This window comes from Copadichromis virginalis, linkage group LG18, assembly GCF_057382275.1.
Source record: "Copadichromis virginalis isolate Kocher_CV1m ecotype Utaka linkage group LG18, C_Virginalis_male_GT1.1, whole genome shotgun sequence".
Lineage (NCBI taxonomy): Eukaryota > Metazoa > Chordata > Actinopteri > Cichliformes > Cichlidae > Copadichromis > Copadichromis virginalis.
In genome coordinates, this window is record NC_140635.1 from 37466744 (window position 1) to 37483479 (window position 16736).

The following is a 16736-nucleotide window of genomic DNA, read 5'->3' on the forward strand; positions in this document are numbered from 1 at the left end:
ACATTTATGGATGCAAATAATGCAGTGCTGCAGTCAGTAAGAGAGGCGGGCTGCATGTGAAATGTTAGCTGCAGCAGGAGAGTGTTTCATACGTGTTCAGCTGCTGCTGAATCACAAACCTCGGACAGGCTCACACAGGCTAAGAGGCTAATTCTGGTTTTGGACTTGGTTCCTTTAATAGAATTTATTATGAATTTTATAATAATCATTGAATCATATATATACAGTATAATGATGTTAACTTCAGCAACCCAAAGCAGCAGCATTTCTATACACACTGAGACTCTGTGGTGACTATAAAAGCACATTTAAACCTGCTCTCAGCCCACACGTGCTCTGATCACTGAGGTAGAATATACAGGCTTCTGCTTGCTCTGCCTGCACGCTGTGCACGGAGCTCCTTCACCACAGTGACAGCTGCACCACCTTTCTTTGTGTCCACCTCAATTATAAAGTCGTATTTGTCCATCATTCCCAGTAAAGCATAAAGCTGCTCCTGCCCCGTGGGCAGCGAGGCTGCATTCAGGTGTAGAGCCACCCTCTGTGACACCGCCGCTGGGATCCGAGGAGGCCATCTGTGCTCAGCCAGGACTACAGTGACGTATGGAAACAGGCGCTCGACTGTGGACACAAAGACCTGGAGCAAAGAGAAGGACGACTATGAAACAGCCTAAAATGACACGTTTCCATCGTCTAACTGGATCGGCACTGGACATTGTTGGAGTGAACTTGAGCTTGGCTGACCAAGCCTGAGCAGCTAAAAAGCCTTCATGACGAACAGAGGATTGCATTTGCTTGGGGACCGTCTGACAAACATGCAGCTTATACAACTGTTCTCTCTGTGGGGGTGTGATAGTTTCCCAGCCAGGGTGGACCCTCGAGGAGGCTCCAACATTTACACCTGCTCGATTCTAGTTGGATGGATTTCCAGCCAGGTGTGTTAAACGTGACATGCGTCTGCTCTGTTCTTTATTAACGTATTGTCTGCAGACACTGCTTCGGGGGGATCAGATGTGCTTACTGCTGTGCTGTCGCTGCTCTGTAAGCCCTCCATGCTGATCCACACAGGCCTGTGGAGCTCGTCGGCCCCGTAGGCTGACTGCAGCAGGTTAAGAGAAGCCTCCAGCAGCTGCTGACTCTGGACCCTCAGGTAAATTCCCCAGGAGGTATCAGCAGCCTGCCCAAGGGTCTGAATAACATCCTGAGAACACACACATGATTGGCCTTAATAAAAATGTAACCTGGCTGGTGGTTGGCTGGTGATCTACAGATATACCTGCAGTGTGAGGAGCTCTGAGCTCCTTCCAGAACCTTCTACCAGAAGGACTCCAGGTCGACTGCTGTCAGAGGTCACACGAACGACCAGCATCCCGCTGCCCCCACCTGTTAGTGAAACAGAGTATCAGTGTGACTTTAAGGTGGTGCGACAGCAGCATGTGCAGGTTTACAGTTTGACATCATCAGGATGAACAGCTGATCTGTGACATGCTGCATTATCATGAGGTGATGAGGAGACCGCAGCTGTGAAGGGACGGACAGGCTGTGACCACGACTGATACTCAAAGGGCCAAATGTTAGCCGCACCTCTGCAGCAGTCACTTCCCCGTTGTCCAACACGCCGCCTCGGTCCACTGCGGCTTCAAACACTGATTTCTGATCAAGCAGCTGTGCTCTGTATTCTCTGCTCAGCACAGCTGTGAACACTTCTGGCGCTTTCATTTCTACCAAAACAACAGATAGTTTGCGTTTTTCACAATTGTTACTGTAACGGTCAAAATCCCAGGACATCAGCTTTTCTGCCACCAAGAGTCACTAAGAACATCATCCTGATGACCGATGTGAACGAAAGGTTCAGCTGCCACATGACTTCAGTGCATACAGCAAGTTCACTTTAAAAATACCTTGAGAAAAAACTCACGAGGGATCTCTGAATGCTTCGTGGCACAAATGAGGCAGTTTCTTGGTGTTTCTGGCGACAGTGCCCCGCTGTCATTCATGATGTTACCACCAGATGTCGCTAGCATATGTAAAGTACAACTTTGAGAGCGTGCTTTGCCCGGGCGTTTCAGTCTGGCCCGTTAAAATCAGGTTATAAACCCTGAGGTGTAAAACCTGCCTGAAAGCTGACGGAGCAGGGAGGCCCGGCCGGTGACGGGGAGCAAAGGCACAGCCAGGCGGTTCATGAGGTCTGAGCTGTAACCTGGGTGGAGAAACTCCATCAGATCTCCTCCAGGATAGAACCTCCTCACGCTGTCCTGCTTACCTGTGAACACACACAATGAACCAGGAAGAACTAAACAGAAGCAAACTCTTCATCTCAGAAGAAGCTTAAACAAATGCACACAATGAGCAGAAGGTTCAGTTTCCAATGATTTTTCATGTAGTTTTCTAATAATGTTTTTCTTTAGTCTTCAACAACAGTCAGAACTCACTGAAAACAAATCTGTTGATTTGAATAAATCACACACACACAATTATTATTTTACCCAAACATAGTCTGTGTAAGTCTGCTCCATATGAACGCTCCTCACCTACAGCCTGCTTAAATTCTGACAGCGTGGGTTCATATATGTCATAGTAGACTTGCCACGGGTGGGTGTTGTCACGGACAAACAGCAGGTCGCTGACGCTGGGGTTAACAGAGCCCTGTGTTATGACCCCGTGATGTGTTTGGTGGTATTTTCCCTTTTCTTTCTTTTCCCTCTCCTAGAAGGTGGACACCTAGGCGTGGCTGCTAAGTATCCGGGTGGAGTCTTTACCTATCCTCGGATTGGATAATTGATGGACCACCTCCAGTACTTAACGTCCGGATGACAGACACCTGGCAGTGTTTTTTTGGGAACCCCGTTGACTCGTTCACGGAGTTGTGTGTGTGATTATTGTAGTGCAGGCTGGAGTATTCACGTGTACCTCTAGCCTTGCCATGTAAATAATTGTAAATAAGTTAACCAGTGGCGGTCACTTTTTTGTTCCTTTATTGTATAACTTTCACTGTCGCAGCCTAGTAGGCGTGAGAAGCCGTTTTCTTTTGTTGAACAAGTTTTCTCCTGTTTTTCGTTAGATAGATAGGTAAGTGACTTGTTTTTTTGTTTTGGCTTCTTTTTATTTTGGTGTAGGGAAGACTAGGGATTGTTTTATAGGGAGTTTTGTTTATTGTTTTGGCATTGCTCACTGCTGAGGAAAATAAATGGCTGCTTAAATACTTAAAAAAGGTGTCGTTGTTGGGGTTTTTACGTGGGTGGGAAGTGAGTGGGGCAAACTATTTGTTACGTTTATTTACTTGCCGGGACCAGAACGTAACATATTGGGGGCTCGTCTCTTTTGTGTTCTTTTTTTTTGGTTTTTTTTTTTCTTGGTTGGCGGTTTTTTCTTGTGTGGGGGGGTGTGTGTGTTAGGATGGAGTTTAAGTTGGAGGACTTCACTCTGAGCCCGTCTGCGGAGAAGTTGGACAGGTGTAAAAAGGCTGACCTCTTGCTTGTTGCTGAATTCTTTGATGTGACTGTGCCGTTGACTGCGAAGAAGAAAGAGCTTAGGGAGCTCCTGTGTGTCCAGTTGACGGACAGGGGGTTGTTTGGTGAGCCGGGTCCTGCAGGGGGGGTTGAGCTGGGGGCTGTTGCTGGTGTTTCTGCCCCACTGAAAAAGCTCCCTGTTCCGCCTAGCCCTTCTGTGGAGGAGCTGCAGTTAACGCTGCGCATTAAGGAGGTGGAGCTAAAGAAACAGCAGTTGGAGGTGGACGCTATGCACTTGAGGATCAGGGCTCTGGAGGTAGAGAGGGGAGCCTCTGTGTCTGCCAGCCCTCCTGTACCTCGGTTAGCCCCGCAGTCACCATCCCCGCAGGTACCCTCCCCGGAGTCATCATCCCCGCAGGTACCCTCCCCGGGGTCATCATCCCCGCAGTCGCCATCTCCGCAGCCACCAGCCCCGATGCCAGGTGGTGGCTTTGATGTGAGTAAACACATCAAAATGGTGCCGGCGTTTCGGGAAACTGAGGTGGACTCGTATTTCACAGTGTTTGAACGTATCGCAGGTGCGCTGCACTGGCCAAAGGATGTGTGGTCTCTTTTACTCCAATGTAGATTGGTGGGGAAAGCTCAAGAGGTATGCACCGCTCTTTCTCTGGAGGACAGTTTTGACTATGATACGGTGAAGGCTGCTGTCCTACGCGCTTACGAGCTTGTGCCAGAGGCTTACAGGCAGAGATTTAGGGATGGGAAAAAATCCGCCAACCAGACCTATGTGGAGTTTGCCAGAGAAAAGAAAACTCTGTTTGATAAGTGGTGTCATGCTACAGAAGTAAAAACCTTGGAAGACCTGCGTGAGTTGGTGACGTTAGAAGAGTTTAAAAATCAACTACCAGACACTGTGGTAACCTACTTAAACGAACAGAAGGTTACGACTCTCGCCGCTGCTGCTATACGGGCTGATGAGTTTGTGTTGACACATAAAGTGATGTTTTCGGCTCCTGCTCACAGTTTTTCGTCTTCCGGTGGCCCGCCCCGATGGTCTCCAAGGGGCACCCGCCGTGCCATCCCCTCATCCGTTGAGAACCGCGTGTGTTTTTTTTTGCCATGAGCAGGGACACCTTATTGCGGTTTGCCCTGCTCTGAAAAGAAAAGAAATGACCAGGAAGGGTGCATCTCCTTCCCCAATAAACCTTTTACAGATAAACCCTCCTCCTTTGGGGGAGGTGATGGTACCCGAAAATGATAAGGTAGATGAGGAGTTTAAGCCATTTGTGTCACACGGTTTTGTTTCCTTGATAGGGGAAGATCGGCGGGCTCCTGTCAGTATTTTGCGAGACACTGGTGCGAAACAGTCGCTCATTCGTGAGGGGGTTTTACCGTTTTCAGCTCAATCCTATTGTGGGGCTGATGTGTTAGCCTGGGGAGTTAGGATGTGTGTAATACGGGTTCCTTTACATTTGGTGCAGCTTTCGTCTCAGTTTTTGTCTGGTGAGGTTAAGCTTGGGGTGCGCCCCCAGTTACCGGTGGCAGGTATTGACATCATTTTGGGAAACGATCTAGCTGGCTGCACAGTTTTTCCGTCGCCAGAAGTAGTTGATATACCACTTACAGATAATAGTGGTTTCGCTTGTGCTACATCAAATGCTGTTCCTTTGTTTCCCGTGTGTGCTGTGACACGTGCGCAGGCACGCAAACAGGGTGACGTGGTGGGTCTTAGCGACTTTTTCTTAAGCGCTTCAGACACACTGAGCTTGCAACCCGCCTGTGAAGGTACCCCTGTCTCTGTATCACTTCAGCCGGATGAGGAGACTATGACTCTGTCAGTAGATAAAGACAAGCTTATAGAAATTCAAAAAAATGATGAGAGCTTGTCATCTTGTTGGGCGTATGTGACCGAGCCTAAGAGTGGGAGATCTGCGTCCTACCTTATTGAGGATGGGGTGCTGATGCGCTACTGGACTCCCAGTTCTGGCTGCACCCATGAGGGAGTGCAGCAGATTGTTGTTCCGCAGTCGCTTCGTCCCCAGGTCCTAAGCTTGGCACATGACCACATTATGTCCGGTCATTTGGGAATCACAAAAACATATAACCGTGTCCTCCGTTATTTCTTTTGGCCTGGTCTCAAATCTGATGTGGTAAGATTCTGCCGCTCGTGTCACACGTGTCAGCTTGCCGGTAAACCAAATCAGGCGATTCCCGCTGCTCCGCTACAACCCATCCCGGTTGTTGGGGAACCTTTTGAACATGTCATTGTTGACTGTGTGGGTCCTCTTCCTAAAACACAGTCCGGAAATCAATACCTACTTACCATGATGTGTATTACCACTCGTTATCCGGAGGCCATTCCACTACGCTCATTAAAAACCCGTGGGATTGTGAAAGCATTAGTTAAGTTTTTTTCCACTTTCGGGTTGCCTAAACGCATCCAAACTGATCAGGGCACAAACTTTATGTCTAAAATCTTTGCCCAGGTCATGACAGAGCTCGGAGTCACTCATCACACTTCAAGCGCATACCACCCGGAGAGTCAGGGTGCATTAGAAAGGTTCCATCAAACCCTAAAAAACATGCTCCGCAAATTTTGCACGGAGTCTGGCCGTGAGTGGGATGAGGGGGTGCCACTACTGTTGTTTGCCGTCAGGGAGACATGTCAGGAGTCTTTGGGGTTCAGTCCAGCTGATTTGGTTTTTGGCCACACGGTGCGCGGTCCGTTACGTCTCCTGAAAGAGAAATTTCTCTCAGATAGTCATCGGCCGAAAGAAAATATTCTGGACTATGTTAGTTTGTTTAAGGAGAGGCTACATAATGCCTGTGCTTTGGCTCGTGACATGCTGGCAAAGGCTCAGGTTAGAATGAAAACACATTTTGATAAGAAGTCTGTAGTACGGATGTTCCAGTCAGGTGACCGTGTGTTGGCTTTCTTGCCGGTTGTTGGTTCTTCCCTGCAAGCAAAGTTTTCCGGTCCGTATGTCATTGAGTGCAAACTAAGTGAGACGGACTATGTGGTGTTAACCCCTGATCGTAAGAGGAAAAGTCGCGTCTGTCACATCAACATGCTAAAGGAATACATTGATCGTGACCGCTCTAGTTTGGCACCTGTTGTGTCACCTATTGTGTCGGTATCCGTTTCTCCACCCTTGTATAGTCCCGGCGATGACGGGTTGGATGACAGGCACACCTCTGTTTCGGGTGCGCGTCTTGGGAACTCTGAAATCTTGGCTGACTTGGATGCCTATTTGGCGCCCCTGTCTGATCCCGCTAAGTCTGATGTCCGTGAGCTCATTACAAACTACTCTGCTCTTTTCGGTGACATCCCCACTCAAACGCATGTATTAAGTCATGATATTGATGTGGGTGACCATAAGCCCATAAAGCAGCATGCATACCGGGTAAATCCCACTAAGCGGGCCATTATGCAGCAAGAAGTCCAGTATCTTCTTGACCACGGTTTTGCTTTCCCCAGTAATAGCTCTTGGAGCTCACCATCACTTCTCGTTCCAAAATCCGATCAAACTCCCCGTTTCTGTAATGATTTCCGAAAAGTAAATGCTGTTACGAAACCCGATTCGTTTCCTCTCCCACGTATGGATGATCTGGTCGATCGTGTGGGTTCGGCAAACTTTGTAACCAAACTTGACCTCTTAAAAGGGTACTGGCAGGTCCCCTTAACTCAACGCGCATCAGAAATCAGTGCCTTTGTTACACCCGATCATTTTTTGCAATATACCGTCATGCCGTTCGGGTTGAGAAATGCCCCCGCCACATTTCAACGACTGATGAACACTGTGTTACAGGGAGTCGTAAATTGCGAAGTGTATCTGGATGATATAGTGGCCTATTCCTCCACCTGGACTGAACACCTCAAGATTCTCAGGGAAATATTTGACCGGTTGCATGATGCCTCTCTGACATTGAATCTGGCTAAGTGTGAATTTGGAAAGGCGGTTGTAACTTATCTAGGGAAACAAGTAGGACAAGGTAGAGTCCTCCCTGTTGCTGTGAAAGTGCAGGCAATAGTAGACTTTCCAGTTCCACAGACTCGCCGGGAGCTGCGGCGTTTTTTGGGCATGGTAGGTTATTACCGTGGGTTCTGCAAAAACTTCTCTGAGGTAGTAGCCCCGTTAACCAGTCTTGCCAGTCCAAAATCGCCATTTGTGTGGACAGAGAAATGTCAGTTCGCTTTCGAAGCTGCTAAAGCTCTCCTTTGTAGTGCTCCGGTGTTGGCCGCCCCTGATTTTACACATCCGTTCAAGCTTGAGGTGGACGCCAGTGTTTTGGGGGCAGGTGCAGTGCTCGTGCAGGAGGATGACAATGGCATTGACCACCCAGTCTGCTTCTTTTCTAGAAAATTTCTAAAACACCAACTGCATTACAGCACGATTGAAAAGGAAGCCTTAGCCTTGCTATTGGCCTTGCAGCACTTTGAAGTGTACCTGGGATCTAGTCCTGTTCCAACCATTGTGTTCTCTGACCATAACCCTCTCCAGTTTCTATCTCGGATGCAAAACAGTAACCAGCGCCTTATGCGTTGGTCCCTACTCCTTCAGGACTTCAACATTGAGATCCGATATAAAAAGGGCTTAGAGAACGTTATGGCTGATGCCCTCTCTAGGGCTTAAATCAAACATCTTTGTGTGGGGTTGGATGTTTGATTTTTTTTGGGTGGGGGAAACTGTTATGACCCCGTGATGTGTTTGGTGGTATTTTCCCTTTTCTTTCTTTTCCCTCTCCTAGAAGGTGGACACCTAGGCGTGGCTGCTAAGTATCCGGGTGGAGTCTTTACCTATCCTCGGATTGGATAATTGATGGACCACCTCCAGTACTTAACGTCCGGATGACAGACACCTGGCAGTGTTTTTTTGGGAACCCCGTTGACTCGTTCACGGAGTTGTGTGTGTGATTATTGTAGTGCAGGCTGGAGTATTCACGTGTACCTCTAGCCTTGCCATGTAAATAATTGTAAATAAGTTAACCAGTGGCGGTCACTTTTTTGTTCCTTTATTGTATAACTTTCACTGTCGCAGCCTAGTAGGCGTGAGAAGCCGTTTTCTTTTGTTGAACAAGTTTTCTCCTGTTTTTCGTTAGATAGATAGGTAAGTGACTTGTTTTTTGTTTTGGCTTCTTTTTATTTTGGTGTAGGGAAGACTAGGGATTGTTTTATAGGGAGTTTTGTTTATTGTTTTGGCATTGCTCACTGCTGAGGAAAATAAATGGCTGCTTAAATACTTAAAAAAGGTGTCGTTGTTGGGGTTTTTACGTGGGTGGGAAGTGAGTGGGGCAAACTATTTGTTACGTTTATTTACTTGCCGGGACCAGAACGTAACACCTGCCACAAAGTCAGGCTGAACCTAGACACAAAACATGACAGTCAGTCTGTGGCGCTCATGGGCAGCGAGCAGCCCCCAGTTACTGGTTTGATTAGCAGATTTCCAGTCATTGCCATAGTAAACGTGGAAGTTATCTGTTACCGTGGTGACTGGTTGAGGAGCCAGCTCAGGTGCTGCCAGCCGCTGCGAACCAGCATGGCGTGGACTGGGAACGTCACCTAAGAGACGAAACGTTGACCAGTCAGCTCTGCCGTTCTCCGACACCTCAGAGCGTTCTCATCCCAGCACGCAACACGCCGACGATTTGTCCCAGGCGTGTTGGGATGGGAGCGTGTTGAACTGGGACCACTGAAACCTGGATTCACACTTACCCTTTGAGGTACGTCTTTGATCATGTTGTACATTTCTTCCACCGTGGCTCTGGAGTAGGTTTCGTTTGTGAGCTGGTGAATATAGAGGACCTAAAGAAATAAAGCACATACAGCTGTTATTCAGTCAAAAATATAAACCATGTGTTTACCATCTCCACTGTGGAGGCCAGGCCTCCATCACTCTCCATGATGGGATGGCATGTTGCTGCAGGATGCTGTGGTAGCCATGCTGGGTCAGTGTGCCTTCAGTTTAAATAAATCTCCACCAGTGTCACCAGTAAAGCCCCCCACACCAGCAAACCATCAACCCCATGCTTCACAGTGGGAACCGTGCATGTAGAGACCATCGTTCACAAAGTGGAACCAAAGTTCTCCAATTTGGACTCATCTTGTGTTTCTTGGCCCAAACAAATCTCTGCTTGTTGCTTTTCCTTAGTCGTGGTTTCTCAGCAGCTATTTGACCATAAAGGCCTGATTTGTACAGTCTCTACTCTACTCAGATGTGTCTCTACTCTGTGTGACATCTATCTGGGCTCTAATCTGAGCTGCTGTTAACTTGTGATTTCTGAGGCTGGTGACTCGGATGATTGTATCCTCAGCAGCAGAGGGACTCCTGGTCTTCCTTTCCTGGGGCGTCCTCATGTCAGACAGTTTCATCGTAGTCTTGATGGTTTTTCTGACTGCACTTGGGGACACATTCAAAGTTTCCGACTGACTGACCTTCAGCTCTTACAGTAATGATGGGCTGTTGTTTCTCTTTACTTAGCTCATTGGTTGTTGCCATAATATGAATTTCAACAGTTGTCAAATAGGTTGGTACACAGCTAACAGCCCTGACTTCTGCACAACACGACTGATGGTCCCAACACCACCAATGAACCCTGACAGGCTCACCTGTGAGATGAAACCATCTCAGGTGACGACATCATGAAGCTGAGAGAAGGCCGCAGCTCTGTCAACAAAACAAAGGGCGGCTACTCACAGGACTCTAAATGTATTTTAGAGTTATCATTGTTTTCTTTGCTACATAATTCCATATATCTTGCTTTGATGTCTTCAGTATCTACAGTGTAGAAAGTAGTAGAAATAAAGAGAACCATGAAATGAGAAGGTGTCCAAACTCTTGATGGGTGATGCATGTCAACATTAATTCAACTGTCTTTAATTTTAGGGATCACAGGAACATAAAAGCTGTTTTGTCTACTTTAGCTCAAAGGATCTTTTTGAAGCTCAAAGTTCTTCTTCCAGCTTTGAATTCTCTCATAAATGTCAGTTCAGGATTCCTTGAGTCTCTTCCTGTTTCTGACAGGAACATTCCCAGAACCTCGTCACATGCCTGGTATAATGGTTCAATGGGGTTCTTACTGCGAGCGTGCCATACCTTCCACCCAGGAGACAAAGTCACATCTGGAAACTTGTCCTGAATGAGTTCCAAAAACCTGAAAAAAGAGGGAGACATAAACATGGACTGATTCTTACGTAGCACTTTCCTGCTCTCCCAAGTCTCCACACCACACTCACCCAGTCACTTTCTTCTAAGCTTTTTAGTGCTTCCTAACTACATTCGTGCTGAGATCGGAGAGCGACCTGGGGCTAGTATCATGCCCAGGGACACTTGGCATGCAGACTGGAGGATCCAGGGATCGAACCACCAACCTCCCGATCAGTCTTTAGATGTTAGACATTTTCCCTTCCTAATTCTGAACTCTGTCCAAGGGTCTGTGTCCGGTCTAGCTGGATTTCATACCTGCTTCCATTGACTGGAGCTACAAAGCTTGGGACGTTGGGGCCTCTGAGGATGTCTGCATTCAGCCACACAGGTCTGTTTATTCCCTTGTTGCTTTCCTTTTGTTTAAGCAGGTCCAGTGACAAACCCACTGATTCCAGAGCCTTAAAGTCCAACTTGATGCCTGCAAACGAACACGCCTTTAAAAACTGTGATCAGATGGACTTTCTGTGGAAACAGTTCTGATCTGTACCTTTTCCAGAAGCCAGTACAGCATCTAACCATTCGTCGAGAGTGTTGTCACTATATATGTCGGGAGGGTGTGCCATGATCGGCACTGGCTTTTCATCAGGGGTCCCATAACCCATGAGAGTGACGTCAGCTTCCAAGATCATGGTGTCACCTGGAAAGATGACAGGAGGCGGTGCTTGTTTTGTCTGTACCTGACTGTAGGTTCAGGCACCGACACCATCAAATAATGCAGTGTTGTCTGTGTGAGTGTTTTTACCCATGAGCGCTTTGTACATGTCCTCCTTGCTGTTGGCTCGGTGAAACCACGTAGCCAAAAGGCCGTCCGCTTCACTGATGTTCCCCGTCTGCACCAAGTACTCCAGCATGTCTCCACCAGAGAACGAGGCAGAAGACGGAGCTGAGGAACACGATTGGACAGCAAGACAGTGACGGAGTCATAGGTACGTAGTCCCTGTCACAGCAGAACTGGGAGCTTTCAGCTAAAACAGCCGACGGTGTGTTTGGGGAGGCTGCTCTTTGTTGGGAGAGCAGCTTGTTTAAAGTTCATTCATTTCTTCAGCTTAAAGATTCTGTCAGCTGAAGCGAGACAGATGGGATTTGGCTTTTAAAGAAGGTTGCAGATACTCATGAAGGCAAGGCAAGTTTATTTGTATAGCACAATTCAACAACAAGGTGATTCAAAGTGCTTTACAGAGACATTAGAAACAAGAACAAATAAAAAGCATGATTTAAAATTGATTAAAACAAGCAAGCAAACAAACAAACAAACAAACAAGCAAACAAACAAACAAACAAACAAACAAACAAGCAAGCAAACAAACAAACAAACAAACAAACAAGCAAACAAACAAGCAAACAAACAAACAAACAAACAAACAAACAAACAAACAAACAAACAAACAAAACAGTATATAAAATCAAAACAGATAAAATCAGTAGTTAAATGTTAGTTTTGAAATTTAAGCTTAAAGTGTGGATTTGGTGCTTTATTCAAATGCAGCTGAGAACAGGTGAGTCTTCAACCTGGATTTAAATAAACTGAGTGTTTCAGCTGATCTGAGGCTTTCTGGGAGTTTGTTCCAGATATAAGGAGCATAAAAGCTGAATGCAGCTTCTCCGTGTCTGGTTCTGACTCTGAATGCTTTTTTCTTAGTGTCTTTTTTAAAGAAGCTACTGTCACATATTACTCAAAGAGACCAAGGTCTAACAGCACAAAACACATCGTGTAACATTATCTTTGTTACACATTTCATGTCAGTTGATTCAAAAGTCACACAGTTCAAAGCAGCCGTGTACTTTTTGTCCACATGACTATGGTCCTGTCATAAGACCAGAAGCCAAATGATGAGCACTCATGCATCATGGCATTGCAATGAGCTGCAGTATGATATCAAATGAACTTTGATCACTGTAATCACTGATTTTAGCAGCAGCAATATAAAGTTGTGATGCTGACACAGCGAGTATTTAAGTGTTACGTTTGGAGAAGGCACACTGCTGGAGGCTGCAGCACCCTGTGAAACCCTGCAACACTGTGGGCTGTTTCACCTGTGCAAAGACATCTTACTGTCGCTGTACACTCAGGTGAACTCTACATGCAGTAGGTATGTATGTCACAACACTGCCAGTCGTGCACTTTGAGCTTCCATTCGACTTTCAGAACCACGGCTAAGCCTACAGTCTGTGTTTGGCCTTATTAGACAGACACGGTGAAGAGGAAGGAGGGGGACACACGCAGCAAAGGGCCGCAGGTCGGACTCAAACCGTGCTGCACGTGGTCGCCTGCTCATCCAACTAAAGCAGCGCCCTGGTCTTTACAGTGAAACGTGGTGATGATTAGGTTAGGTAAAAGCAGTAATGTCACAGTTTACTGATGGTGTACATGACAGCAGTTAAAAAATCCTGAACTGAAACATTTGGAAGAACTATGGTGCAAACAGAAAACAAGAAACAAAGCTTTGGCACGTCTGCTCAGATTTGACTGTTGTTCAGATCCATCCATCCATCCGTCCATTTGCTTCCGCTTATCCTTTTCAGGGTCGCGGGGGGCGCTGGAGCCTATCCCAGCTGTCATAGGGCGAGAGGCGGGGTACACCCTGGACAGGTCGCCAGTCTGTCGCAGGGCCAACACACAGGGACAGACAACCATTCACACTCACATTCACTCGCACATTCAAACCTAGTGGCAATTTGTATTATCCAATTAACCTATCCCCACAAGCTGCATGTCTTTGGACGGTGGGAGGAAGCCGGAGTACCCGGAGGGAACCCACGCAAACACGGGGAGAACATGCAAACTCTGCACAGAAAGACCCCGGCCTGATGGTGGAATTGAACTCAGGACCTTCTTGCTGTGCGGCAACCACCGTGCCACCGTGCTGCTCAGATCCAATGCAGAGAAAATGCTTTGAAGGCCACAGGTGCTGCAACCAGCTCCAGCTGGACTCTGATATTATTGCAGTTGTATATAATACAGTATATAAGTACAAAGTACTGTGAAATGTACCTCTGGTGATGAGTAATAAATACATTTACTCAGGTATGTTTCATCATCTGGATCATAAACAAAGTTGCATCATTGTTTTATCATATAAATCGTACATATTGTAAAAATGTACCTGGCGTCTTAGTGAGCAGCACAACAGGTACAACGATGACAGTCAGCAGCACGATGAGCACAACAGCCACAGACGACATTATCAGCAGTCGTTTGGGCAGCACGCCACGCTTCTTTGGGCCTCGCTCCACTCGCTGGTCGTCAGCCTCGGGCTCCATCCTGTGGGGATACACGATTAATGCTCGTCGGTCTATTCTGTGTTAGAAGCAGCATTTCAGCATGTTGTAGAGGTTTACCTGACCTCACACATGCATGTCTCACAAGTGTACATGCTGCTTCATCCATTTTATTAAAGAGCAACTGATTTGTCTCCAACCTGTTTTGCTTTCCTTCTGATCCTCCAGCAGTTCGTTCATCTCTCCTTTTGTCCTCTCCTGCCATTCTCACACGTCTCCTGTCTAGGTTCAAATGTCTAAGAAGTCGGAGACCTCAGGGAGCGCTCGCTCTTCTTTTATACGATCCTTTATCTCAGGTGCAGAGAACAGTTTTCCTTCTGATAAGGCGCACACACTCTTCAGTGTCCACTTGCTGCCTGACGAGCTGTGAAGCTCTTCTGTTATGTAATCTTCACTGTTCTGGGATTACAACACACCTTGTAACAAATCTCCCTCTACATATTTTGTCCGTGTTTGGAAGAATTGTGCATTACTCCACAGTGCCACACGGAAACATGGGAGGGATTATGGCATGAACATTTTCACATTTCTACAAACATGTTACTTCCCACAGGTTCGTGTGTCAGCCATCTGTCTCATAGTTACAGCACTGGTTCCCAAACTTTTTCTGCTGCGCCCCCCTTTGTTTTACAAGAAAAATGTTCGCAAATACAAGTAATCTGCAATAAATTACAGGCAGGAAGAAAATAAACTACTAACTCTTTTACGCTGCGTCCGCACCTACACGGGTGTTTCTGAACACGCAGCTGTTTCGTCCACGTAAACGGCGTTTTCACAGAAAACTGGGATTTTTTAAAACCCTTTGTGTTTACGTGTGGACGAGGAATACAGAGTTTGTCACGCAACGTCAAAGGTATGCGCCTTTTTTCACGTCACGCTGTGGCCACGTTATTGTTTACATGAGATGAATGGCAGAATGGCAGATAGAGACGAAATACTGTTAATCTGACTGTCTGCAGGTTTACACGCAGTTACTGTCCCTCTGTTTACAAAGGCAGAGACGTCACGGTGTCATTATTTTACTGTAGTTGGTTTCTCCTGTGTAATAATGTTCAACATTGCATCAATACATTTTTTTTGTTACTGGGAGTTGGCACCCTGTTAGTGAGGTTGCTTAAGCTAAGTACTCTTTAAAATGCCAGAATAGGGAGGATGGAGCAGGTTTAAGTTTATTAGATTGATCAGTGTTGCTGAACTATGAAATATTTTTTGCATACAGGTCTAACAGAATAGCTTTAGTGTTGTTGGTTATTTAAACTTGAGTATGAACTTATACAAAATGCAGCAAGATATTAAAAAACAGTTTTATTGATTAAAAACACTATATCGGATTCATATCAGTATCGGCAGATATCCAAATTTATGATATCGGTATCGGACATAAAAAGTGGTATCGTGCCATCTCTAGTCACTATTGGCGACTCCAATAGGGTTACCTGTCAACTGTGGTGTATGTATGTATGTATGTATGTATGCATGTATGTATGTATGGTGAAAGTCCCTCTTTTTGCTCCTCCCCTCACCTGTGGATGGACGGTGCTGTTACCGTGGTGACAGCTTGGATGTGTTTCAGTCCTGCCTGGTTATCACTGCAGGAATCTGTCACATTTATTACAGGTAATAACTCTGATTTTTCTGTGTGTTATGAACTAAATGTATCCTGATACACACAGAGATGGATGAGCAGAGGTCACATGATGAAGAACAAACATGGAGTCTTTGATTGATTTAGATATTTATTGATGAATGCAAACAAACCTGACACTGAACCATCGTCCAGCAGAACAAACCTGATCACATGACCTGCTGACCCAAACAGTGCAAAGCTCCATGGCAACAACAACAAACAGCCTCACATATGTTAACAGAGGCTGTTAGAAGCACAGAGTCTTTACAGTCTTTCTCCTGTTTGGACACAGATCTCTGCACATCTTCATCACAGTTCCTCACAGACGTGCAGAGTGTGTGGATATCAAAGCTAAGTTTCCACCATGTTTGTAGTCTGTACTGGGACTCATGGAGCATCTCTCTATGAGCACTCAGTGCTTTAAACAGTGAGTCCCAGTTTAACCAGCAGCCTTCACACCACACATCACACAGACATGGAAACTTCAAACCTCAGACTGAAGACACCATCAGAAATAAATAGATTGTGATGAAGATGAAGAACTGCAACAGTTTGCTGTGGTTTCTTCTGTTCCTGTCAGAAATAAGAGTCTGGCAGCACTTTGCTCTCCTTCCACATGTTTAAGGAGGAAGTGAAGAAGAGCGAGTGAGTCGTCTTCCTCTGTGGGCCCAACATCAGGCAGCAGCCACGGATTTTTAAAAACCCAGCACACTGCTTCAGAAACACTGAGTCAGGTGACCAGAGTCATGTGATCAGTGAGGTCTTCACTCAGGACGTCACTGCTTCAGGACCTGATTCAGAGGTTTATAAGGACGTGGATCATTGGTGCTGATGTTGTGTGAGAGCTGGTGAACCATGGGGAACATAAATAACAACCAGGCCATCAGCAGTTCTACCCCCAGCTCTAAAACCTACATAATACACTATACATATAGTTATATAGGTTATAGTATGTTGTATATACACGTAGCTGAAGCAGTTTCATTTGTAGCTTCACGCTGCACTTCACATGTTTGTCCACCAGATGGCAGCACAGAGGCCTGTGTTGGAAAGCTTTGAGTAACCAACCAGGAAATATCTGTGTGTAAAAACAGCAACACAAGAATCCAGGATGAAGACAAGAAACTCAAAGCTCACAAAACAGGTGGAGCTAATTTTGTGACGTGTTTGTGTAAA

General features: G+C 46.3%; 1 protein-coding gene across 2 annotated transcripts; it reads right to left on the reverse strand.

Annotated features, from left to right (window-relative positions):
* Window positions 1–157: 157 nt before the first annotated feature.
* On the reverse strand, window positions 158–14140 carry fam151a (family with sequence similarity 151 member A). 2 transcript variants are annotated; one of them, XM_085438649.1, is made up of 14 exons: window positions 14074–14140; window positions 13759–13916; window positions 11397–11537; window positions 11142–11291; window positions 10910–11072; window positions 10544–10601; window positions 9163–9252; window positions 8933–9009; window positions 8791–8812; window positions 2532–2646; window positions 2117–2263; window positions 1277–1383; window positions 1022–1201; window positions 158–637 (listed from the first exon to the last, which is right to left on the reverse strand). In XM_085438649.1, the coding sequence occupies exons 1-14, from the start codon at window positions 14136–14138 to the stop codon at window positions 341–343; spliced, it is 1770 nt and encodes a 589-aa protein (XP_085294775.1). In that variant the 5' UTR covers window positions 14139–14140; the 3' UTR covers window positions 158–340. The 2 variants fall into 2 exon arrangements, with proteins under 2 accessions (XP_085294775.1, XP_085294774.1); XM_085438648.1 differs by having other exon boundaries at window positions 2487–2646.
* Between the last annotated feature and the right edge of the window lie 2596 nt (window positions 14141–16736).

Coding starts and splice junctions, on each gene's coding strand:
- fam151a (XM_085438648.1), bottom strand. CDS start 14,138: ATGGCAGGAGAGGACAAAAGGAGAGATGAACGAACTGCTGGAGGATCA. Junction 13,917..14,073: donor TCAGAAGGAAAGCAAAACAG/GTTGGAGACAAA, acceptor GTATCCCCACAG/GATGGAGCCCGAGGCTGACG. Junction 10,602..10,909: donor GCTCCAGTCAATGGAAGCAG/GTATGAAATCCA, acceptor CTCTTTTTTCAG/GTTTTTGGAACTCATTCAGG.